The sequence below is a fragment of the Pectinophora gossypiella genome, chromosome 7 (assembly GCF_024362695.1).
Source record: "Pectinophora gossypiella chromosome 7, ilPecGoss1.1, whole genome shotgun sequence".
Classification (NCBI taxonomy): Eukaryota; Metazoa; Arthropoda; class Insecta; order Lepidoptera; family Gelechiidae; genus Pectinophora; species Pectinophora gossypiella.
In genome coordinates this window covers 16,893,924-16,920,440 of record NC_065410.1, presented here as the reverse complement: position 1 = coordinate 16,920,440, position 26,517 = coordinate 16,893,924, and the positions used below count along the sequence as shown (strand labels likewise).

Here is a 26,517-nt window from a genome sequence, read left to right as displayed (position 1 = left end):
TGTAAATAAAAATGACTTATACATAGTCTATTTTTTATTTTCAGTAGTCCAAAATTACTAATAAAATGATACTTTTCTAACTATAGAATGCCAAATTTACTTAAAGTTAATATGTAGTTATTATATAGGACCACAATATTACTTATACACCAGTCACGAAAAAAACACCAAAATCTTGTCGTTTAAGAAACTGGAATTGAAAAAAGTCAACTATTTTCAAATTTACGTAAGCGCCAAAAAAGTGCTCGTATCGCAATGCTACCCAGACAGATCGACGCAGAATGAAACGCTGATTCCGAATATATAAAAAACACAAAATACCTATTTTGGCGCTTACGTAATTTTGCCTTTCCAGTGACGATATTATTTCGATGTGATTTGACTTTGGACTATGCTTATTGTTATTTTTTGTCTATTATTTTGTTTCTCTTGATGCATTAAAGTATATTGTATCTAATGTACGGACTAACTAAACAGAACAGGGGGGTTAAAATGGACACATCCAAGCAATTCATCTAAGAAAGCAATATTAAATTATTGTCATTAAATAAATAAATATTGCTATTTGACATTTGTTTGCATTGCGCACTTACTTTTATATGCGCAAATGTCAAATTGCTATATTGCTATCTTAGATGAATTGCTTCGATGTGGCCATTTTAACCCCCCAGGAATTGAGAAGCAAACAAAGGTATTAAGTTTTTATAGTAGATGGATGTAGTATTTAAAATCATTAATACAAATATTAAGTGATCTGAATGCTCCCAGATTTCTACACTTAAAACCTTTCTTCAGATTCAAATACATATACATAGGACGACACCTATTTCTCATTAGGGTAGACAGAGGCCACGGAATTTCACTTACCTATAACCAGTACGATCCTAACACACCACTCTTGCTTTTTTTTAATGTTCATTCTTCTTCTCTTCTTCTAATCCTTTTATCCCCTTTTAGGATCTAGGGCTTGAATAACAGATTTCCACTCCTCCCTATCTTTTGCAGCCTCTGTAGCTTGCTCCCATGATATGCTGAGCGTTTTAACTGTTCACTGATCAAAAAATGTTTCTACAATATTTTAATGTAACATAACATAAACATAAACTGCCTATATACGTCCCACTGCTGGGCACAGGCCTCCCCTCAATCAACCGGAGGGGGTATGGAGCATACTCCACCACGCTGCTCCACTGCGGGTTGGTGGAGGTGTTTTTACGGCTAATAGCCGGGACCAACGGCTTAACGTGCCCTCCGAAGCACGGAATCATCTTACTTTTTCGGACAATCAGGTGATTCAAGCCTGAAAAGTCCTTACCAAACAAAGGACAGTCTCACAAAGTGATTTCGACAATGTCCCCATCGGGAATCGAACCCGGACCTCCAGATCGTGAGCCTAACGCTCTAACCACTAGACCACGGAGGCTGTTATTTTAATGTATGTTTTACTTAATAACTGGTAACTATGTAAACGAAGAAGAGAGAAGAAGAGAAGTGGGAAGTGGGTGGGTGGGGAGAGAGAAGTGTGTCAGGATCGAAGCAAATGGAATTCTATAGTCTCTGCTTACCCCGGTGGGAAATAGGCGTGAGTTTATGTATGTATGTATGTATATAAACAAAGTAACCAAAATAAAATGTCTAAGTCATTGTTTGAGCGAAGCAAACAAGTCGTAATGTTATTCATAACCTGCTATACAAAAACTTGGAATCTTTTCTAATAATTTTGTGATGAATCAATTCGCGAATTTATAATGTCATTGGAGATAAGACATTGACTGTAAACAAATACAAACTACGCGTGATTCATAGATAGATACAGGCAACCTGTGTAAACTTCCACAACCGCGAATAACTGTCATAAACTAAAGGCCTCATTAATGCCATAGCATTTATACTATCGCGCTGATCTGTGCCCAGCAGTGAGCCATATATTATTATGTATATTATGAAAAAAAATCGCTTCCGATGTGTTTTCAACAAAACACGACTGTAAATTTGAATTTGGAACATTAACATTGAATTTAAAATTCTATAAGTAATACCCACTGTAAAACGACATAACATACCATTAGCTCACGACTATGTCCCAATTGGAGTAGTCAGAGGTACATCCATCGCAAGATAAACTAAGTATCCATTCCTTACTGAGCTCCTTGTCAGACCAACGTGATAGATGGTGATCCATATCGCCGTCTAAAAGATATTTAACTCATTGGAGCAAGCCCCCGTGACTCCAGTGATTGTAAAATTAAAAGGACATTAATATATTCCTAAGACTCGTATTTAATATTTTCTCATAGTCCTTACGAAACATAAACATGCGAGGTGTTTTTTGATGAGCAGTGTATATTGACCCTTTAAATATTTGTTTATATGTGTGAGATTGTGATTCAGAATTCATGTGTCACATGGAATGTTACCCAACCGCAGATTTCATAGGAAATCTTTGTATTGCAACGATTATGTAGCTTTATGAGATGATATTTTTATTATTTTATTAACGGCCAGTGTAATTGTTGGCAATACTAACTGTTAACGAGCGAAATGAAGTGTCTAAATCAATATTAATATATAATAAGGAGAAAGAAAACACAAACTTAAATAATATAAAAATAATCTTGGGCTTGCGTTTCACTTTGCTCGTCTTGGCGGGGGCACTCCCGTGCCCCCAGATTATGCAAAATGACACCTGTGTTGAGTTTAAAGCGTTACTTGATATGATGGAGTAGTTATATATTTGGATGGTGAGCTGGTGTCGTCCATTAGTCGCGTGAAGTTATTTTTAACATGTTTTTAACCCTTACGGTGTTACCTGGTGAGATTTACAATTAACCCACTCTACCTATTCAAAGCACGTGTCTTTTTAGTACAGACTTATAAATTCATAAAATACGTAATGTAATTTAATTCGGGGAAAGTGGTCTTTGCTCTTTGGTAAAAAATGTTCGGACAGGCAAGTTATTTTTTTTTTCAATTTGAGATTTTTACTAAAAAGTCGGTTTAAAAACTGTGCGTTCAGTGATACATAAATATTGATTTAATTGTATTTTTACTTTATTAGTTTAATACCACGAAAAGTCCCGTTTAATAATCTAATTTAGCCCTGGTTCCATTATCGGACATGACCTTGGTGTCAAAATATGTCACGGCCATTGCTGTTAAGGCTGGTAAATCTGGTAATATCGCTATTACGAAATAGCACGCTGAAGGCCGCTGTCCATCACACACACGTCCTTTCATAATAGACCATTTCTATTATGTTCTATAAGTCGGGATCTCGGTCGAGAAACAAGCGCTCTAACGACCGGACCACGGAGGCAGAACTATAATTACGTATGAGGTATCCGTCTTGGTTGGTTGATGCCAACCACACTGATGATGTAGCCGGCACCTACAGATGCCAACAGCCGTTATTGTTCTCGTCATCGACATATGTAAACATTCGCCCATTTAATGCCATTACTCGATGCTGAAATGGCAATGAGCGACGCCCGCGCATCACGCGTTATAGCAGATAAGACAGACACGACTAAGGACTAAGGACGTAATGAGGGTCTTCCAGGCTCTCTCTCTCTTTTTATTTAAAAGCTGCGCTCTTGTCGGTGAAGTAATCGCCATTACTCCATAGATAGGCTACGCTAGGCTTTCCAGGCTTCGTTTCCCAAAAATAATATAGATGGCGTTGTACAGATTTAAAGTGATAATCACCTATTTTCTCATTACTCGAGTGCATAATTATTCAAAAATACAATGTAATGCCAGAAGTATATAAGATATGTTGCTTGATATTTGGAACACATTATGTATAGAATTATGTTGCTAGTTATATTGCTTCTCTTTATTTAGATCAGAATAATAATGGGTGGTAGATGCAATTGTGCCTGGGTGTAATAAAAAAGGGTCATCATTTATACCGAAAAGCAACCATAAAAGATGCATATGTCTGTTATCAATGAAATTACAAGGTTAAACGAAGGAAAATCTTTACAGCGCTATCTATATTGTTTTTGAGGAAGGTAGCCTGGGAAGTCATTGTTATCGCAAACGCATGTCGCGTCGCCTCGATATATATCGTATTGGATCTTAGGATTTCAAGACCAAGTGGTATGACAGCAGCAGCCCGCACTGCACAGTGGATAGACGTCGTAAGCCTCAATAGGCTTACGGTTAAATAATCAATACTGGACATGATTGTCGATATGGTAGCTGTGCCGCGAGGGCTGGATAGAAAGATTGAGTATAGAAGTGGAGTCTACTTCTATACTGATGGTGTGTAATGGTGTAATCATTACACCATTCTAGTATTAGTACATTGTTCACCGAGAGACGAAAGTGGACGATTACCCACGAGGGTGTCGAGTCGGGAATTGAATTTTCTGCCGAGTGATACAAAATGCTTTTAAAACCCATAAGGATAGTAGCTAACATTTTGGTTCACCTAATCATTTTTATATTGAATTTTTTTATTACAACAAGGTGGGTAAATGAGTGCTCCCTATTTGTCCGGCCAAGCAGTTAATGTCATATGCGGCAAATGAATCACGACAAAATTACTTACGGACATGGGCTATGTCTTCCTGCCTCTTCTTTCTTATTGTCGCCGTAATTAACATCATTGGTGTAAATTGAGTTTACCCGCAGCATAGATAAGGTCGATTTTCCATTTAATTTTAGGGCTAGCTCGATAAAATATATCCTTTTAAACAGATTAATATTATAAGCTTAAAAGATAAATAATTACAATTGCTTTTGTCACTTAAATGCAATGATACACATTATGCAATAATTATCTTAATACCTACCCAATTTATCACTTTTGCAATCATGAAGTGATATGAGGTGTCATTCAAAGTATATTTTATAATAACTGTGATTCAATTATATATCACGTTTGTTTGCCGTTTGTAGTGGATTATGTTAATTTACTTAATGTAGTTAGGAATTATCAACTAATGATGTTTAAGTAACAGCCTCCGTGGTCTAGAGGTTAGAGCGTAAGGCTCACGATCTGGAGGTCCGGATTCGATTCCCGTTGGGGACATTGTCGAAATCACTTTGTGAGACTGTCCTTTGTTTGGTAAGGACTTTTCAGGCTAGAATCACCTGATTGTCTGAAAAAATATGATTCCGTGCTTCGGAGGGCACGTGAAGCCGTTGGTCCCGGCTATTAGCCGTAAAATCACCACCAACCCGCTATGCTCCGTACCCCCTCCGATTGAGGCCTGTGCCCAGCAGTGGGACGTATATAGGCTGTTTATGTATGTATGTGATGTTTAAGTACCTACAGTCACTGTGGTGCTGTGGTACGCCGCGCCGGCTTGCTTCTCAAACCGAGAGCCTCGGTTCGAACCCCGGTAGCAGACTTGCACCAATGAGTTATTAATTTATCTCAAGTGCAGTTTTCACTAACACAGTTGGCTCGACCATTATAGACGGTGATACGGCTTACCACCTAACAGAGAGCTTGGTGATGTGTGGGTACATAGTTCATCTTGCGATTGATGTACCTCTGTCGACCCCTTTGGGGTATAGACGTGATTTTATATTGTTTAAGGATATCTTATCAAAATGTATTTCCCTCATCTCCCTTTGGGCGATTTGGTGAGAGATGTTCATCATAATTCCGTAGTTTCTGCTTACCCCGGTGGGAAATAGGCGTGAGTATTTATGTATATCAAGTTATGCGGACATATGCGCCGTCTGCCCGGCGGACCATTAGCACTCTAAGACTGAGTTTCCTGCATTATTATAAAACAACGTATAATTAATTTGCTCATTCTTGATAATATTGGCACGTGAATAAAATAATCATTTTTCCCGGTACATTATCACATGTTTAATGTACCTTGTACTTTGTCAGGTATTATAATAATGTTAACATAAATAGCCAATACCTATAATATGTATCGTGAGTATGGTTGAGCTATAATATCACAGTATTTCAGGCCTAAACCAATGTTGATTGGATTGATGAATGATGATGTTTAGATCATAAATGATTATCACGTGCTCAGCGGTGAAGGAAAACATCGTTAGGAAACCCATATTCCCGAGAAATGCATTTTCGGAGTTATGTGACCTAACCTGTATTGGGTTGATTTTTACTTCGCGGGTGGGAAGGACAGACAGGCAGTCGCGAAAACTTTAACATGAATGTAATAAAATGTATAGCTTAAGCAGTCAAAGCGCAGTTTACAGAGGTCATATATTATTTATACTAAGTACTAGATAAGTATCTCTAAGCACAAAGAAAATGCGCATTACTCAAGTAAATACTTATTAGGTTGCACTGGGCATGTCATACAAATAACATTCAAACATAAACATAAGTATTCGTAACATGCGTTTTCGTCCAGCGACGAGGCAAGGCAATCTTTGTTCTGATCGTAGAGTTAAGTGTCATTGTTCTGATAACTTGTGGCTCTGCCCACCCCAGTAGGGATGCAGGATCACGGGCGGCAGTTTATGTATGTAAGGTGACTGTCCTGTCCACTATAACTGGATCATGAACTAGTGTAGATTTTTTTATGGATTCTAACGCTTTATAATTAGCCGTCGCCGTTGCTCGCTAATTAACACGACCAACAAACCGGCATACCGACACACGGTACGATGGACGTTCATCTTTACAGCATCAATATTACACATATAACTTTATTTTTCTACGTTTCATAAACATTATTAATACATCAATACATAATTTTATTACTTAGCACTCCGCGTATCACACAAGGTTACACGACATATCTACACAAATTAAAAACGTAATGTTAATGCTAATCGAATTCGTGGAATAGTCGCAATAATGGCCACTTGTACGGATGAAAAACAAAGGAAGTGAGGAGAGCCGTGGATGTATAATTGTGTGTAATGACGACGGTAAATATAAAAAAAAAATCGCTGGCGGTCGCGACGCCGTTTTCCTCTTGCCAGACGCTGACCGGTAGACATGTACTTTAAACTCACTACGTTACCATAGCTAAGAGAGGACAGTAGGCACACTCCCATGCAAACAGAAAAAGCTGTAATGGTTCGAATCTCACCACTGTCCATAAATCGAGTGACGTGTGATCTAATCTTTACAAAAGGTATGTATAAAAATGGTGCCTCTCAGTAATTTTCAAGTTAGGGCAGTGAACCTTTTAATAAATGTATTACGTACACGCTAGAACAACAATAAGTCGAGTACGGTACACTCCTTAAAGAATATAGATCACACCACGCAACCGCAATGCAACCACATCCTTTCCGAAGAAGCATCGTGAGACATCGGTCCCGATTCCTTCAGGCCCCTCCTAATTTTATCTGAAGTTATACCCGTCATTTTCTTATCCGCCGAAAAGGAAAGTGACGGATGATGGATGAATTGTTAATTTTAAAATGAATGAATAACCCGGGCAAATAAATAAGGCAACGCGCTGATATGCAACCTGTTTGACGCGTGCTGTCAACTTAATTCTGTCGGGTTATTGGCCAATATAAAATTTTGGGAGGGCTTTTTAAAATTGACGTGTGTTCCATAAATTTTATGCCTGTCGATTACCCGTCCCTTTCTTTTTTAGCGGATAAGAAAATGACGGGTATAACTTAAAATAAAATTAGATGATGTGTACAGGAACTACCACTAACAACTATCTTATCTACGTAGTTGAGTAGTCGTATGTACGGAATGTGCCTACTGATCTGTTTTTACTGTGACGTTACGAACTACTATACTCGTTCACGTTTCACAACAAGGTCAGAAGTACTCAAAATAAGGATATTCAAGTTCGATGTGGCGAAAGACGGTTACCTTTGACCAATTCCAATGAGTTGGTTGGCTCAACACCCGTTAACGGCGCAATTTAGTGGATTATTCTACATATCTCCTCCGGTTAATAAAGGGCCCCCGTCCAGTTCTGCGACGTTTAAAGGCTATTTATATATTATATTTAGATATTATACTATAGTGTGCACTAAGTACACCATGTTCTTGAGACACGCGTTTCGGATGTGACGAAATCCGTATTAGGCTGGTTTTCCCTTCGCGGGTTGGACGGTCGGACAGGCAGTCGCTTCTGTAAAACACCAGACCTGTCAAATCTTCAGGTTAGGTAAGCGGACCCTGTAGAAACGTGAAAGCGCTAGAGAGATGATGATGATGACAGAGTGCACTAAATACATGCAGAAAAAATGGATAGCTGTACTTTAGTATAGTCTATAGAGATTGTTTTCAATGTTTATGCGAGAATCAGAATACTAAGATTTGGTATTTAAAATACCCGCATAAGGTGTGTAACATTAATTCCGCTAAAATTATCCACAATATGGACTATAGCATATTTATAAAACGTATGTATGGACAGGTTTTGGTTGTAAATAAATCTACAATGCGTCTCAAATCTCAAGGACTGTCGAGTATGATTAATAATGTTTATTAACATAACATGTTGCCGACATTAGTGTGCACCGGAGTATTTTTGTTGAATATATTATCACATCCGACTTGTCATCGTGTTGGGTTTGGGTCATTAAGGTCTTTTAAGACCTAAGAAATAAATTCTACAAGATAAACATTAAATACTTGTTTATTTCACCTTGATTTTCATTGATTTTGTAGCGATTTTGAATAGGTTCTTCACCTACATAAGTCTTCTTCTTTGACCATTTCTCATCGATTGGATTCTTTTTACTAATAAAATACTTTGCCCTATTTACTTACATTTTTTCATCTGTACAAATCACAGAGCACACAATATCACAATATTTGATCCATTTGTGTTTGCAATTGCACATCAGCAAAAAATATCACACTGTTTCCTCATGAACAAGGTGAAGTGTCCTTCAAATGCTGATAAGTTATACATAAATAACAGTTCTTCAATCTTACGTAATAAATCGTAAAATGTACATGAGCTAGTATTTCTTTCCGCGCAGATAATGCCTACCTATTTTATGACTTCATTTAGCTACATTGTAACATGCAATATTTTCAGCGTATGCATTACACTCGGTATAAAAAATATAAAGCGTTTAACCCACTATCATCTCACTAGTTTATCCCGTTTGTCACTGGGTTCACTTACCCATGGAATGGAAGAAAGAGGTTCGAAGGGCCATGTGACCGCGAAACACGACCCATACAAGTATGGGCAAATAGTTAATACATTGTTTTAAGTTTACGCGGTTATTATCATAATTAAAACACATAATAACGGGTTCTTACCGCGTTTAAATGGGGATATGAGACATCCCGTCATCCCGTGATCATGGCACTTGCAACAGTGTCGAAATATCGGGAGTCTCATATCCCCATTTAAACGCGGTAAGAACCCGTTACTATGTGTTTTAAATAGTTAATAGTCCAACTTTGCGCTCCACTCGTCCACAAACTTTACGACCCACGGAGCTTCGCGATCTCTTGTGCATTATAATCTGCAGGCATTATGGAATAAGATCCCTCCTTATCACAGGACAGCTAAAAACCTTAGTACGATTGGTTATTTTAAAAAAAAAATATTTTTTGTGATGATAAAATTGCAGCCTATCACATAAAATATTCATAGCCGGAAAAGTGGCTATGGAATCGTAGTTATCTGTTTGCAGGAGTAGTAGTAAAAGAGAGTGGGGTCGAACCGGCGACAGCGGTTCTCATGCAAAAGCCCGTTAGTGCCTTTCCAACTTCTTTCTTCTATTTCATGCACTTACGTAACCTGAACCATATTGAAGACTATAGAGAACCGGAGAGGAAATATGATTGGCCACCTGATACGACACGATTCATTTATAACAAACATTATAAAAGGAAAAATTGAAGAGAAGAGAGGAAGGGGTAGACCTAGGATAACATTTATGAAACAAATAAAAGAGAAGGTGCAGGTCGTGTCGTATCGGGAGGTGAAGGTTTTGGCGGGAAGAAGAGAGGAATGGCGATTACTCCACCGACAAGAGCTTAAATAGAGAGAGAGACGTAACCTGAAGATTTGTCAGGTCCGGTGAGCATTAAACCCAAACCTCACATTTTTACATCAGTAAATTATAAAACAATTCATAACGGTAAAAAACCTAACATTTGATCTTTGTAAACAGAATGATCTACCTGATACTCATGTACCCTGTGCCACAAGGTCGGTACAGCTGGTACGTCCACTTGTTTGTTTACAAACACTCTACCTGTGTCGACCATTGTACAGTCTACGACGTACAACGTAGACTCTACGTTTATGCTCTCATTATGTGCTTGCATGACTCACTGCCACACTTAATATGAACATTGTTGTAGGAATGTATTATGACTTTATGACATGTCTCATAAAGTGTATTTTTGACTGTTATTGCATTACGTAAGAAATTAAGAATGATGTCAACATTATTTATAACAAGTGCACAAGTGACTCTGATAAGCACGTGATCAGATGTCTTATCCAGTAGTTACACGGTGTTAGTGACATCGTAACGAAAACTTTGAGATGATATCAAGTGGAATTTTCCGTCGCAAAAGTATAGAACTGAAAATAATTAAATAAACACAAAAAAATACAGGAATTTTGCGACGGAAAAATCCACTTGATATTAACCCAGAATTATGAATGGTCCCTCAAAGTTTTCGTTACGTTATCACTAACACCGTGTATAATGCTATCAGATTCTTATCTAACAGATTGGCTATCAGAGAGTGGCGAGACAGACACCGAGACGAAAATAAAAATTAAAAAGTATAAGGAATATCTCGTAGTAGTAGGTATAGTAGTAAGTAGAGATTGTAGAGAGTTTGAATATAGAGATAACATGTAGTGCGTAACAAGTGATCCAATAAAGTGTGATGGATTGTGTGAAGAAGGATAAGTATGTGAAAGGTGTTGTGCCGACTTCACTAAGAGTGGGATAAACGCAGAGATTATGATGAAAATTAAATATACATAATTATCATTGAAAATTATTACAATAAGTTTTAAGTAACTGATTAATATTGAATGTATTACGTAAATGGAAGAACCATGGCTACCATAGCTATCAATTTCCTGTGGTCACCAATCACTATGGTTCATATAAATACGAATACATTTGAGATATCCGAGCAATGTCGTCAATAGTAAAACCCGGGTACTACCAAGAGTTTCCATAGCGATAGCACAAGTAGGTACTAAGCTTTTAACCTGTGTAAGAGTGTTGTTTTTTATAAAAAGTAGGCTATAATTCTGGAAGTTCCATAGCGTAGTACACATTGACAGTAAAAGTTGATATTGTATAAATATAAATGTCGGCTCTGCTCTTCTTACATTCAAACACGGAGAAAACTTTCAATTCTAGCTTAATTATATAAAATCCCGTTCGAGTTCAAAATTGTTGTGATCTTTGTATGTAACCTGCATAAAACGTAAATATTAGGATCATGCATTTTTTTTGTTTTGTATTCCTAAGGTGTTGCCTTATTCCAATATTGCTATTTGACATTTGCGCATTTAAAAGTAAGTGCAAACGAATTTAATGTCAAATAGCAATATTGCTGTTTTAGATGAATTACTTCGATGTGGCCCTTATAATTGTTACATAATAATGGAATCCATAATACTCTGTTCGGAGAACGCGTGCTTACACCACAATGTCACGGGTTTGAATCCCGCTCGGGCTCTAAGCTACTGAATTCGATTTTATGAGTTTGAATTAACATTTAGATCAAAGATAACTCATGTGACGTGGCTCGTCCTCTAATACATAGATAGCGAGAAATGTGTGTATAGTATATTCTACACCTCTGCCTACCTCTTCTGGCATACAGGAGTGATGCTGTGTTATAATAATAATTACATACCTACGGGGTTATGTATCGGACTTACCGTAGTTTATGGCAAAACCCATCTCTGGAGTAGTAATAATTAATGTTATTTTAACATGAGCTATTAATAATTGCCCGTCTAGGTTTACCCGTTACTTGTCGGAGAAGCACGCTTCGCTGATATTCGACGCCGGGCACCCCAGTGGACGGGACGTAACACCCTGGGGTTTTAGCCGGTAAGAGTCCGGCATAACCTCGTCACGACGTCTTTCCCTCCTTCAGCTACTAAAGGCCACTAGGGCCGATTGTCTCAAACATAAACCACTCAGATGCCCTTAGCCAAGGTGCGCTCCCCTGAACACAGACCAAGGGGGTTAAAAAGGCCACATCGAAGCAATTCATTTAAAAAATCAATATGTCAATTTGACATTTGCGCATACAAACAAACAAATGCACAATGCAAACAAATGTCAAATATGCTTTTTAAATGAATTGCTTCGATGTGCGCTGTTTAACCCCCAAATGTTGTACCGAGTGAGAGCCATCAGCGCTCCCAAATTGTCTACCGTTCGAAATTGAGCTTCCTTATATTGTTGCATCGTCAAAGACCTCTACGACAGCTCTACCATAGTTTATGTAACAGAAACTAGACATTAACATCATTTTTTTCTTCCCACAGATTTCGATACGAATGCGAGGGTCGGTCAGCAGGTTCGATTCCCGGCGTGAACAGCACGCAGGACCGCAAGACCTTCCCCACCATTGAAATTGTCGGACACACCGGCAAGGCGATAGTAGTCGTCTCCTGCGTCACGCGGGAAGAACCTTATAAGTAAGTACCTTGCGTTGCAACTAGATTTTTCTAAGGCCTTCGACACTGTAACTAATAAAAACGAATTCGTCTGAAATATCAAGAACGATACATGCCGAAACTCTTTCCAAATCTAATCCCTATTCTATACCTACTAGGTTTTTCGGAATCCATCTTAATTAAAAATTGTGCTCTAAACTTCCTTAACCTGGAAAGAGCAGATTCACAAGATTTTGGTTTATATAACGTCAAGGAATTAATTATTGTAAGTATAACGTTTGGATGTCGAGATAGACACTGTAGGTTCTACTTAGTGCGTCCTTTTGTACGTTTGAGGTTTTGCTACGAGTTGATTGTTTATGATAATAAAATGACGCATATTGGCGTAGGTCATGCTATGCGCTGTTACATCATTTCAAGGTCCTAGTAAAGTATAGGAAAACTTTCTGTGGTGAAGCATTCCAACAACAAAATTAGCTTGGTGTGGTTTCCATTCCTGATACTTTAGAATCGTTTTTTGTAAATTTTCTTTGCTTGGGATTTATCCATTCCAAGTTGCAGTGGAGCAGCTTGGCGAATTTCTACCATTTGATTAAAAGTTGCCATTACCAATTAATGATCTATAATAAAACGGCCTCCATGGTCCAGTGGTTGAGCGTTGTGCTCACGATTCGGAGGTCCCGGGTTGGAATCCCGGTGGGGACAAATCACAAAAAATCACTTTGTGATCCCTAGTTTGGTTAGGATATTACAGGCTGATCACCTGATGGTCCAAAAGTAAGATGATCCGTGCTTCGGAACGTTAAGCCGTTGGTCCCGGTTATTACACACTGATCTAAGTAGTCGTTACATGAGTCATGTCAGGGTCCTATGGCGGCTCAATAATAACCCTGACTCCAGGGTTAATGGGGTTGGTAATCCACATCACAACCCACACGATAGAAGAAGATCTATAACAAAGAAAATACACCCAGCGTCCTCTACTCTTGCAGGCTTACCAGTTCTATAGCTTATCCTACTAGTCACATGATACGTAGAAGTATTATTTAACTCGTATTAGCTATAATAGCTGGTTTGTATTTTACCTTAATCAAATAAATCACCTTACCTTAAAATAATCATTATTGGCTGTTGTTGGCTTCGGCCCCAACCACGATTTCCAAAAGTCCGGGACTGCATAAGCCGGAGATATGGAAACGACATAATAATTAATAAAAATAATAAATCTGTAAAGTACGAAATAACATGAAGATTATCCTTATCCCCGTAGACCTCACCCGCACAACCTAGTGGGCCGCGACCGCTGCAGCCGCGGCGTGTGCACGCAGAAGATCGACGTGACACCAGACAATGCACTGGTTACGTTCAGCAACCTCGGCATCCAGTGCGTCAAGCGGCGCGACATTGCGGACGCGCTGCGCGTGCGCGAGGAGCTGCGCGTTGACCCCTTCCGAAGTCAGTACTAAAACATGTTAAGCTTTTGTGTTACCTTGCAAACTTACTTCATTACTACATATTCTATCTGCATTTACTGCAGCTACAACCGTAACAGCGTAACTAAAGAGTATTATCATATCGTCAATTCCAATATCAGCGCCAACCGCATCAACAGTAACAGCATCTTTATCCATCAATGCGTTAATAATACGTTTAGCAGTCTCGGCGTCCAGTGCCTAAAGTGCATCAGCCACGCGATACGCGTGCGCGAGGTGCGCAATGATCCCTTCCAAAGTTAGTATATTTTATATCATTAGACTGGTTGCACTTTGGATACGAATTTACATCGTGCGTTACGTAAACGCTCGTATACTGGTCTACTACATACGTCCTATTACAAGCAAGGTTGGAATTGCACCTGCGTGTTTGTATGAGACGAATTTGTACGAAGTTTTACCTGACTGAACCGAACACGCTACAAATAACCGCGAGTTCGTCTTCAACCGCAATTCACTTAGAAGACCCTTGTTAAAGTAATATCAATATATTTGATGTCAACTACAGCAACAATAACACGTTTATTATCGTCGTTATCAACATTTTGAGTAACGTTAGCGTATAATACACGTTGTTGCGATCTTTCCAGTTCTCACTTTATCGTGTGTTGACGTTATTGTTTCTATCAGCACGACGTTATTGTTTCAGTCATGTTAACCGATAACTACATTTACATCATATTTTCATACATCCAGACGTTCTTTCTTAATAAATCCCTCTAGAATAATCACAACTACGAAAATGTCTATTTCTAAAATACAATCCAGTCTCGTGATCTTGAGAACTGCGTCAATCGGGGTTCAGTTTTCTTCCGTCAGTTTTGTATAGCTTAAATCCGTGGTTACGTTTTATTACGCCGTCAGACTGTCAATACGTCAGTCAGATGGAAAACAGACAAGCACATTGTGTGAATTTAAGCTTTATTATTATTTGACTACCAGCGGTACAGAGCATATAAATGCTTTCAGCAAAATTATTTCTGATATAAGGCGACTGAAGCTTATCGTATTCAATGTTTTAAGTTTTGTTGAAATAAATGTTTCATATTTTCTTCCAATATTTACAAAACTATGTAAACCTGCCATTGGTTTCACTATTGATCTAATGGCCCACGGTCGTTTCTTTAAATAATAATAGTCTTATTTATTTAAATTGTAAGTTTCAATTTTACTATCTCATTCGTTTTTAACACAAAGCTGCTATGGAAACTCCAATTAATCACACCAATGAATATCCCACTACACAAATCAAAATCGGTTGAACAAAGTTTTGGTGGTGGTATGACGCACGCACGCTAATAAGAAAATAGATAATATTCGAACGGATTTTGTGGTTATAAATCGGCGGTGCGCGTGACTGCGAGTATGATAGTAAAAGCATCACAACTGCGAGATGATTGTAAAATTTGTTATATGGGAGCAGATGGGGCATTGAGGGGTTTACGAGCATGAGCCTGGCGGTACATTCAACCAATCCGCACGATAAAGTTGCGCCGCGACGCGGTGCTTTTGTTTATGAGACTGCATCGTAACGTAAGAATATGTAAGTACTACCCTGTCCCACTAATCACTGGCTGCATACGGGAGTGCATTAAACTTGTAACATAAAAGTTGTGTTTTTCACAACAGCCAAATGTAACATTATTATGTACTCTGTGACTTTACGAAATAACTTACAATCATTATTGTAAATTGACTTTCGATAAATTTGTAATAGATTTTGAATTTAAATTACTCCCATCGTCAGTCGTGCTAATTATAAAATTCAAAGGTATACACCGCACCCCAATATCACTGTTATAATTTGTAGGAATCTTCAGCTTCGTGTTAATATTGCGTGCGCGCACTAGTTACGCACTGCTGCCGATCTCTCGCGAAAATACGCGGCTCTTGAGATCCGTGTGAAACGGAATATCTCGCTTACTACTGGATTTATTTTATAATACTGCTTTCACTTGGAAAAACGAATCTCATTATCGTTGTTTCCGTCCTAACCTGTATTGGGCTGGCTTTTCCTTCGTGGGTTACAAGGTCAGACAAGCAGTTGCTTTTTTAAAAAATCATCATCTCAGGCATCTTTATCAGATGATTCAAACAGCGTTTCTGTGGCAGCTTTTAAAATGGATGTAAAAAATAGGACCTGTCAAATCTTCAGATTAGGTAAGCAGACCCCGTAACCTGAAGATTTGATAGGTCCAATCTTTTAGAGAAGTGACTGCCAATCTGGTCCTCCAACTCGAACAGATGACCAACCCAATACCGGTTAGGTCACATACGTTCCTCACTATGTTTTGTCGGGGAAAAGTAATCTGCGGGCGTGCACCGCTTATTATTAAAGTAGCAATGTTAGAAGCGAAGTTTTTGAAATTGCACCACTCGTGTGGTGCAATTTTGGTAGGCTACCGACCCGTTTATAATGCTACTAGGCCTTAGTATAGTACTACTATTTATTATGGGATGCTACACATGATGTGACCTCATAATAAGCACTGCCACATGCCTGGAATGATAAGCAGTGTTGTTCACTTTAACGAAAGATCGGCCTTCGAAACCATTTCATACAGATTAGAGAATATTTTCAACACTATAGCAAGTCAAAGTTCCGAAGCGTGAACCAAAAGTATCGGATCCTGTTCATTCAGGGTTCATTTACGCTTTATAGTAGTGTGCAAACTGCAAACTATGCAAACACTGGAAAACTGCGTCAGCTATGCGAACTAAATTAAACTAACTTAGCTCGCCGTCTGCAACCGGTATAAGAGTTAAAATTCAGAACTCTTAAACAAATTGAGCATCAGAACTTGTCATGCTTCTTCCTTGTGATACTTTGGAATTTTGCCTTGCTATAGTGTTGAAAACATTGCCAAATCTGTATGAAATGCTTTCGAAGGCCTAGGGTATATTGGACTTGACAGGGATAAACGTTCACATACGCGTAGATTTAGTTTGTCTCTCGAGGAAGATCTCTTGCGTCCTCTTAAAAAGGGTAGGTACCTTAGTTACCTATATCGATGACATTACAAAACGAAGTCTTGGGGCAACATTTCGTGTGTAATTCGCAAGAGATATAGGTATAGTTCATCATTCTGGGAAGATTTCTTTCTTGCGTTCTCTTAAGAGTATAAAAAGAAGTCCTACCTACATCGGTGCCATTACTAAAGCGAGGTCATTAGACCCTGAAGAAACATCTGGTGTCTATTTCTAGAGAGAATTCCGCCAACGAAAAAGTCATCTCTTTTTCGCGCTCGCTCGTTAACAGCATTTTCTTGATGTTTGTCTTCAACTAAAATACTTTAATCCTTTTTAAGGATCACACGATCCTTTTTCCGTCCTGTGTAAGTCCTCCTAGGTACCCGCCCGATTCAATGTCTACTTCAGTTTTAGAGAACGGGTCAAAAACGTAGTAGCTGTACGTTGCAATCGTATCGGGCGATAGCGAATCCTATATGTCTATCCCGTGTCGTTGTTTAAAAGCTGTTAGTACGTCGTTCCACTATTGGGCAAATACAAATTCAAAAATATCTTTACTTAGTGGGTAACATAGTTACACTTTGGATAGTATTTTTTTTTACATAACTAACGTCTCATCTGCAACTACATTCATCGAAGACTCGATCTAGTAAAATATAAAATGTAAGAATTTATCTCTTCATATACGTTCAAAGAGAAGGGAATACCTATTTTATAAAATCAATTTCACCGATCTGGAACATATGTTGGTAGCGAGTGTAGTCGGTAGCGAAGTAACAATGCGCTATTCCCGGCACACGCCGCGCGCTATTTCTGCGCGCATGCGTGCGGAGCGTGCCCGTGACGTCATCTTCGATTGATCAATGTATGTAAGATATTGGTTGCTGCAATATACAGTCTGCAATGAGCTGTGTTAATCTGCTATAGAGAATGAGATAAAATAAATATTTTAGACAAACATTTTAAATCTCTATAGGAATTACTCCTCAGCGACTTGGCTTTTAATTAATGCCACGCGCGCGCCTGAAGAAAACTATCAACCGGAAGAAAACCTCTGTTACCATGAACTATTAGATGATTTATCTTCTCTTCTCATCTTCTATTTGAGTTAGAAGAACGATGACCGATTTCGCTAAACCTGGCCTCAAGAGCTATTCCTAAAAGACATCAACATAACACCTGTCTTTTCATTCTCTGAAGCTGCATACCTAAGCACATAAATGATGTTATTTGATTGCCAAGAATGTTCCACATTAATTAATAACAAAGAGGTACCATAAAGTCTACATAGGTGGAAGTTATAAAACATAATGGAAGTAGACAAGTGGGCGGCGGAAATTAGAACTGTTAGATCTAATATCTGCGCGCTTCCGTCCACTCTACTACGAACAAGTTCATGGTCACTAAAACGCTTCGTATTTTTTGAGATTTCAGATATTTTTTTCAGAAATAACTCATATTCACACCCAATAGTTAATTGCATTCCATTAGTTTAGTAGTTTAGACACGAATAGAAGAAAGAGGTTGGAAGAGCCAAGTGAGAGCGAAACGCGCGCCATACAAGTATGAGTAAATAATTCATACTTCAACTTTACGATATAACCAGCAGGGCAATAAGGGCCTTATCACAGGAAAGCTAAAAACCTTGGTATGATCGGCTATTTATCAAAAATATACATTTGTATGCAGTATCTTACGAAAAGTAATGATAAGCCTACAAAAGACCTACGTAAACTATGGTTCACCTGGGTCATTACTCAGTAAACAGGTCATTACTCAGTAAACAGTAAATCCATTGGTTTACCATAAAACTTTACTTGCAAATTGAATTAGAAGACTTCTCGCGACCAGAGGTAACGGAGTCATTACTAAGAGTCGTAAGACCTAATGTTCTTTAAAAATCCAAACTCCATTGTTTAACTATTGTGTCTGGATATCTCGGCCTTAGGAGGATGCAATATACTCTGGGGGAAGCTTTTTCCTTAGACATCTGTTAGCTAGTCTGGGTATTCTTTTTTACTCTAAAACGTGTCACCAGATAGGGTGGAAGTAGGTAACCTTGTTTAAATGGTGATCTATAAGAAGCGCCATGTATTGCTTACAGCGGGTTACGCGCACCGCAACCAGCCCCAAGCGATCGACCTGAACGCGGTCCGATTATGCTTCCAAGTATTTCTGCCGGACGAGGCGGGCAAGGTGCGCCACTCACTGGCGCCTGTGGTCTCCGACGTCATCTACGACAAGAAGGCCATGTCCGACCTTCACATCCTGCGTATATCCTCGTCTGCTGGAGCTGCCAGGGGAGGCACTGAGCTTATACTGCTTTGTGAGAAGGTATGCTCTTGTTTTCTTTATTTTATTTTTTTATAACACTTCATACATTACACATAAATTGGTTTACAAACATCGCTAAACCTAAACAGGATTGTCTCGGTGCCTTCTTCTTCGGCATACGCCATGCTTTCTCAATATTACATTTAAAGTACACAAAACAAATCTGTACCATAACTTTTCAGGGCTGTGCTTTCATATATTTGGCCCTGACAAGCTGCATCCCTGGATTTTTATCATATTCTACAAAATGATCGTCGTTCTCCCCAGGTGACCCGCGAAGACATAGCGGTAGTGTTCTACGAGGAGCGGCGCGACCAGGGCGCGGGCGGCGGCGGCTGCGCGGCCGTGGTGTGGGAGGAGTCGGCCAACATCGTGATGGTGCACAAGCAGGTCGCCATCGCCTTCACCGCGCCTGCGTACCGCGACCCGCATACGCAGGAACATGTTGAGGTAGATAGATACTTAGATAACAAAAAAACTATTTCGTTTGCACTCTACATAAGATAAAGAAAAAATCAAAAAGATTCTGACACTGGTTAATGGATAATGGTTTCTCAGATCAGTCCCTCTGTCGCAAAACTTGTCTTGTAAAAGGTCTACGATCAAATTAACGCACAGTCGCAAAGGTTCCTTTCAGTGCCGTAACTAGCCTTTTATGCGCCCGGTGCGGGCTTTCACAACTGCGCCCTTGAAAAATGCTCTAACCAGGCTCTGACAATAAAGTGGACAAATGTGCATAAAAATAAATCTATCTATTTTTTGTTTACGAAGGTATAGGTACTTAGTAGATTTTTTTTTAGGATAAATATTGTTTATTCAAAAATATTTGCTCAAATACAGAAATGACACAAAGTACTCGATAGTAAAGACCCAAGGCTAAGGTAAACCGTAATCACAAAAAAAGTAAAACTACTGAATGGATTTTAATGAAACTTTAAAATAATATAGCTTATACATCAGAATAACACATAGGCTACAATTTATAAACATATTGTTCGAAATACTAATCCTGCGCAGACGAAGTCGCGGGCACCAGCTAGTACTAAATGTATGAAACCGATACCGTTCTGACGCGTCACGTCACGACACATCAGACAAATATAAAACCACCTTTACAAGTGTTGTTGTTTCAAGATCGCTTGAAAAATGCCATATAGATGTCACCGTAAAATTGTAAATAACGTTAGATTATAATCTATCGATTGGAATCTCGCGAGATTGTGAACTGTCGAATAATTATGAATCGTATCATATTGCTTACAATTTAACGTATTATTTTTCGGTAGATTATAATTTATCGAAGTGAAACCGTCAAATTGTGATACGAAACGCACCTCGCGTGCTATACCATAGAGTTACAAAACTATTAGAGTGAGCATAATGTTAATTTGGGATTCTCTTAAAATGCATAAATGTTTTTGTCATAATTTTAATTATCATAATCCTTTTTGCATAACGTTTTTTAGCATAATAGTTTTACTTTCCCATAATAACATCTAGGAATACTGGTTTGTTAGGTATAACTTATTTTTGGGATTAATAAATAGATATCCATAATTCTTTTTTAGAATAATAGTGTTTTGTCATAATTTTTACAAGGCATAACAGTAGGTTAGGGTGCGGCGGGGGTGGCCCTTGGGCCACCCCTATGCCGCCAGCATGTTTATCTTACACACGAAAATTTTTTAATTTTGATACATTTTTTCTTACCATGTGATGTCAGAATTATTGATTACTTACTAAATCTATACTTATAATAAATCTGTAGAGAGGTCAATTCTGTACATTAAATATTTTTTCAAAATAACTATCAGGGGGTGATAAGTGGTCGATACTGATGCCAAAAATGCAATCAGTAAATTTTTTGTCTGTCTGTCTGTCTGTCTGTCTGTCTGTCTGTCTGTATGTTCCTTATAGAAACAAAAACTACTGGACGGATTTTAATGAAACTTGGTACAATTATTCTTCACACTCCTGGACAGGTTATAGTATACTTTTCATCACGCTACAATCAATAGGAGCAGAGTAGTGAAGGGAAATCCTTTTGTATGAAAAATCTAAACCACTCAAGTTAGGCGTTTGAAATTTGGCATGCAGGTACCTTAGATACCGTAGAGGTGCACTAAGAAAGGAATTCCCGAAATTCCTACGAGAACGGGAATTAGCGGGACAATCCTTTTGTATGAAAAATCTAAACCATTCAAGTTAGATGTTTGAAATTTGTCATGCAGGTACCTTAGATACCGGAGAGGTGTACTAAGAAAGGAATTCCCGAAATTCCCACGGGAACGGGAATTAGCGGGAAAATCCTTTTGTATGAAAAATCTAAACCACTCAAATTAGACGTTTGAAATTTGGCATGCAGGTACCATAGGTACCGTAGAGGTGCACTAAGAAAGGAATTCCCGAAATTCTCACGGGAACGGGAATTAGCGGGAAAATCCTTTTGTATGAAAAATCTAAACCACTCAAGTTAGACGTTTGAAATTTGGCATGCAGATACCTTAAGTACCGTAGAGGTGCACTAAGAAAGGAATTCCCGAAATTCCTACGAGAACGGGAATTAGCGGGACAATCCTTTTGTATGAAAAATCTAAACCATTCAAGTTAGATGTTTGAAATTTGTCATGCAGGTACCTTAGATACCGTAGAGGTGTACTAAGAAAGGAATTCCCGAAATTCCCACGGGAACGGGAATTAGCGGGAAAATCCTTTTGTATGAAAAATCTAAACCACTCAAATTAGACGTTTGAAATTTGGCATGCAGGTACCATAGGTACCGTAGAGGTGCACTAAGAAAGGAATTCCCGAAATTCTCACGGGAACGGGAATTAGCGGGAAAATCCTTTTGTATGAAAAATCTAAACCACTCAAGTTAGACGTTTGAAATTTGGCATGCAGATACCTTAAGTACCGTAGAGGTGCACTAAGAAAGGAATTCCCGAAATTCCCACGAGAACGGGAATTAGCAGGAAAATCCTTTTGTATGAAAAATCTAAGCCACTCAAGTTAGACGTTTGAAATTTGTCATGCAGGTACCTTAGGTACCGTAGAGGTGCACTAAGAAAGGAATTCCCGAAATTCCCAGGGGAACGGGAATTAACGGGAAAATCCTTTTGTATGAAAAATCTAAACCATTCAAGTTAGATGTTTGAAATTTGGCTCGCAGGTACCTTAGATACCGTAGACGTGCACTAAGAAAGGAATTCCCGAAATTCCCACGGGAACGGGAATTAGCGGGAAAATCCTTTTGTATGAAAAATCTAAACCACTCAAGTTAGACGTTTGAAATTTGGCATGCAGATACCTTAAGTACCGTAGAGGTGCACTAATAAAGGAATTCCCGAAATTCCCACGAGAACGGGAATTAGCAGGAAAATCCTTTTGTATGAAAAATCTAAGCCACTCAAGTTAGACGTTTGAAATTTGTCATGCAGGTACCTTAGGTACCGTAGAGGTGCACTAAGAAAGGAATTCCCGAAATTCCCAGGGGAACGGGAATTAACGGGAAAATCCTTTTGTATGAAAAATCTAAACCATTCAAGTTAGATGTTTGAAATTTGGCTCGCAGGTACCTTAGATACCGTAGAGGTGCACTAAGAAAGGAATTCCCGAAATTCCCACGGGAACGGGAATTAGCGGGAAAATCCTTTTGTATGAAAAATCTAAACCACTCAAGTTAGACGTTTGAAATTTGGCATGCAGATGCCTTAAGTACCGTAGAGGTGCACTAAGAAAGGAATTCCCGAAATTCCCACGAGAACGGGAATTAGCAGGAAAATCCTTTTGTATGAAAAATCTAAACCACTAAAGTTAGACGTTTGCAATTTGGCATGCAGGTACTTTAGTAAAGTTAAAGCTTAGTTGCAACAGGATATTACAAAATTCCCACGGGAACGGTAGTTAGCAGGAAAAAACATTTGTATGAAAAAATCAAATCTAAATAAAAGGAGAAACTGACTGACTCAGTGACTGGAAATTTGGAAGGGACATAGCTTAGGTGCCGTAGAGGTGCACTAAGAAAGGAATTCCCGGAATTCCCACGGGAACGGAAATTAGCGGGAAAATCCTTTTGTATGAAAAATCTAAACCGCTTAGGTTAGACGCTTGAAATTTGGCATGCAGGTACCTTAGTTAACTTAAAGCTTAGTTGCAACAGGATATTGCAAAATTCCCACGGAAACGGGAGTTAGCGGGAAAAAAACATTTGTATGAAAACATAGGCATAGGAACTAAAACATGCACCCTGTAGGGCACAGCAACGTTAAAGGGAAGAGAGGAAGTGTGTATTAAAATTAAAACTCAATGAACAATCAATTAAAAAAAAATCAATTCAATCAATTGATTCAATCTAGCATGCATGCATACCTTAGTAAATATAAAGTTTATTTTTGGCTGTATTTTGAAAAATGGGAGTTATTGGGAAAAAAATTGTATGAAAAAATCTAAACTGCATAAGTATGCACTCCCACACACACAAAGATCTCTCTCTTATATAACACGCCACGCGGACGAAGTCGCGGACAAAAGCTAGTAATTAATAAATACGTACTTGATTTCACAATCTTGAAGAGCATTTATTTTATTTGACTGACACCTGTGTTTTATTCCTAACTCTATGGACACAGAACGGTCTACTGTAAGGCCGACCAATCAGGGACAGCCGTCGGACAGTTGACAATTTGACAATTGTAAGATTGTGATTTAACAGTTTTACTTCGATAGATTATAATCTGACGAATAATAATACGTTAAATTGTAAGCAGTATATTACGTTTCACAATTTTTCGACAGTTCACAATCTCGCGAGGTAGATTATAATCTAACGTTATTTACAATTTTACGGTGACATAGATATAGATAGTACAGAGGGCGCGTCTACACCATATTCGCAATAAAACAAAATGTACCTACTAACTACCATGCATGAAACAAAACTAGATACTGGTCTGGTCATTTCTGCGCCCCTCCAGGGTCTGCGCCCTGTGCCTGGGCACCGCTGGCACCGCCCTAGTTACGGCACTGGTTCCTTTTGCAAAATCTCCGTTCTAGCTTATCAAATATTTTCCAATATTCACACATGTCGATTTCCCGCAGGTGTACATCCAGCTGAAGCGGCCGACGGACGGCGCGCGGTCCCTGGGTATCCCCTTCACGTACATCCCGGAGTACCAAGGTACCGGCAAGAAGCCTCTCCCAGACCTCAGCCTGCTCACCCTTCTACTCGCTGATAAGCGTTTAGACACCAACAACAACGACAAGCAAGACAAACATGACAAGAACGAAGCCTTAGTCAGTTCCACAAGTGACAGTGTCAATGTGTCTGAGGAGAGTGGTTCGGCAGTGATTGCTGATCTCAACGGTAACATAGAGATCATAGAGGAGGCTGAACCACAGGATGTAGTCGCTTCTAACGAGAAGAGTCTTAACGATTTGTTAGATCAAGTGGCAGAGCTTGACGAGATATATTCCGAGAACCGCACTCGCCTTGAAAACGCCACCACTCTTAACAACGACAACGACATGGAGGAAGACTTCAACGACGCTGGCACCTATACCAGCCTTCAACTCGCGTTTAAAAATCCTTTGCCTATCTCTGAACAGGAGCTTCCTTACGAAGACGTCCAGGTTCAGACGTACCGCGGTCCTATCATAGAGTTCACGCCTCTCAAACGAGATACGGAGGAGGAACGGGCCCCACCGCTGCCTCCTAAGAGAGTTCGCAAAACGACCGAACAGTTCAAAACCAGTCAGACATCTGTCGATAGTATTCTGAAGCCTGGACGTCAGATCCCTATTACTAGGACTCCTGAGGTTATCAACCGCGATCGTACGGAATTATCGGTAGCTCGTAGCGAACCGGCGTTGCCTCCGGTTAAGAAGCGGTCGTTCTTCTCCCGTCTGTTCCGACGGAAGGAGAAGTCTCCCGCTCCAAGCGTTAAATCCGAAGGCAAGAAGGAGTCTAGAGGCAAGCCGGTGGGTCGCTCCGTCAGCAGCGTCTCTGGCTTGCGTCCGTCTAAGTTTAAGTCGTCAGTGTCGCACACGTCTCTGAAAGACAACACATCGACGGCCGGCCTGAGCTATGCGGACAGTATCACGCATATCTCTCTGCACGGGGATGAGAACGAGAAGTCTACTTCTCAAACTTCACTCCGCCGCCCGGCCAGCCTTCATCCCATCCCGCCGACAGATGGCGAGACTATCCTGGTCGCTGAGAGTGTCTTGGCTTTAGATGCTAATCAGTTCAAAAAGCTACAGGACGACTTAGATCTGACTGAAGCGGAACACTATGCTCTGTACATGGCAGTAGCCCCGCACGCTACTGTCTCAGAGTTCGATGAAACTAGCTGCTACTATTCCCCGGTAGATGGCAGCAAGTTTCAAAACTAAGCATAATTCTCACATTTAAAAAAATGTGCCAGATTTTATACTACGACCTTGTGACCGAAGTCAATCAATGAGCCTTTCAAACTTTGAAACTGAAACGAAATCGGTCTATTAACAAATTCTAGTCTAAAATTAAACTAAAACTCTTGGTACTATATTTTTGAAGAAGATTTCTATGATACGTCTAGTAAAGAATGCTATGAGCATCAATGTATGAAGTGGCGAGCTACTTAACTTGAAGACTTAAACCGACCTAGTCCGCCCGCAATGCCAAATTTTTGTAGACTTTTATTATTACCCTATGTCTACCAACTCTTATACATTTTTTTACATAATTTATTAGTTGTGAACTTATTGGGCAGCTTATGTGAAATAATCTTTAAGTACTTTCTTACAGAGTGTGTTTTAACTTGTCGCCTGTGTTCTAGATACGGACTATTTAAAGCGGAAGCGACAGAAGACGCTTCATTCCTCTCTCATACAGCAAATTGAGCAAGAGAGTAAGTGTATTGTTTTGTTCACTTTGTTCTTGTGTTCGTACAAAGTATTTAATTTTATGACCGTGTATTTACATATGGAATTTATTGATTAATAAAACGGTGACATATGACCTTTCATATAACATTTTTTTCTACTTTGTACGAATATCGTGAATTCTATGGGAAATTGAGATGTGTTCGGTTGTGGTGAACTTACATAAGTCACCTCTCCGGTTGAGGGTTTTATATATTGTCTAATATTACGCATATTTAAATGATATTTTATAAATT

At 39.1% G+C, this 26,517-nt stretch overlaps 1 protein-coding gene across 8 annotated transcripts in view; it reads left to right on the top strand.

The window, feature by feature from the left end:
• LOC126368378 (embryonic polarity protein dorsal) overlaps window positions 1-26,517 on the top strand; it is a 70,935-nt gene that overhangs the window by 30,486 nt on the left and 13,932 nt on the right. For 5 of the 8 annotated variants that reach the window (XM_050012326.1, XM_050012329.1, XM_050012328.1 and 2 more), the window contains 5 exons: window positions 12,432-12,584; window positions 13,834-14,018; window positions 19,131-19,360; window positions 19,628-19,810; window positions 24,458-26,318. In XM_050012326.1, coding sequence (XP_049868283.1) covers window positions 12,432-12,584; window positions 13,834-14,018; window positions 19,131-19,360; window positions 19,628-19,810; window positions 24,458-25,750 — 2,044 coding nt within the window. In that variant the 3' untranslated portion in view covers window positions 25,751-26,318. Of the gene's footprint in view, window positions 1-12,431; window positions 12,585-13,833; window positions 14,019-19,130; window positions 19,361-19,627; window positions 19,811-24,457; window positions 26,319-26,517 lie in introns of those variants that run through there. The other 3 variants (XR_007566579.1, XR_007566580.1, XR_007566578.1) reach the window with 3 other exon arrangements.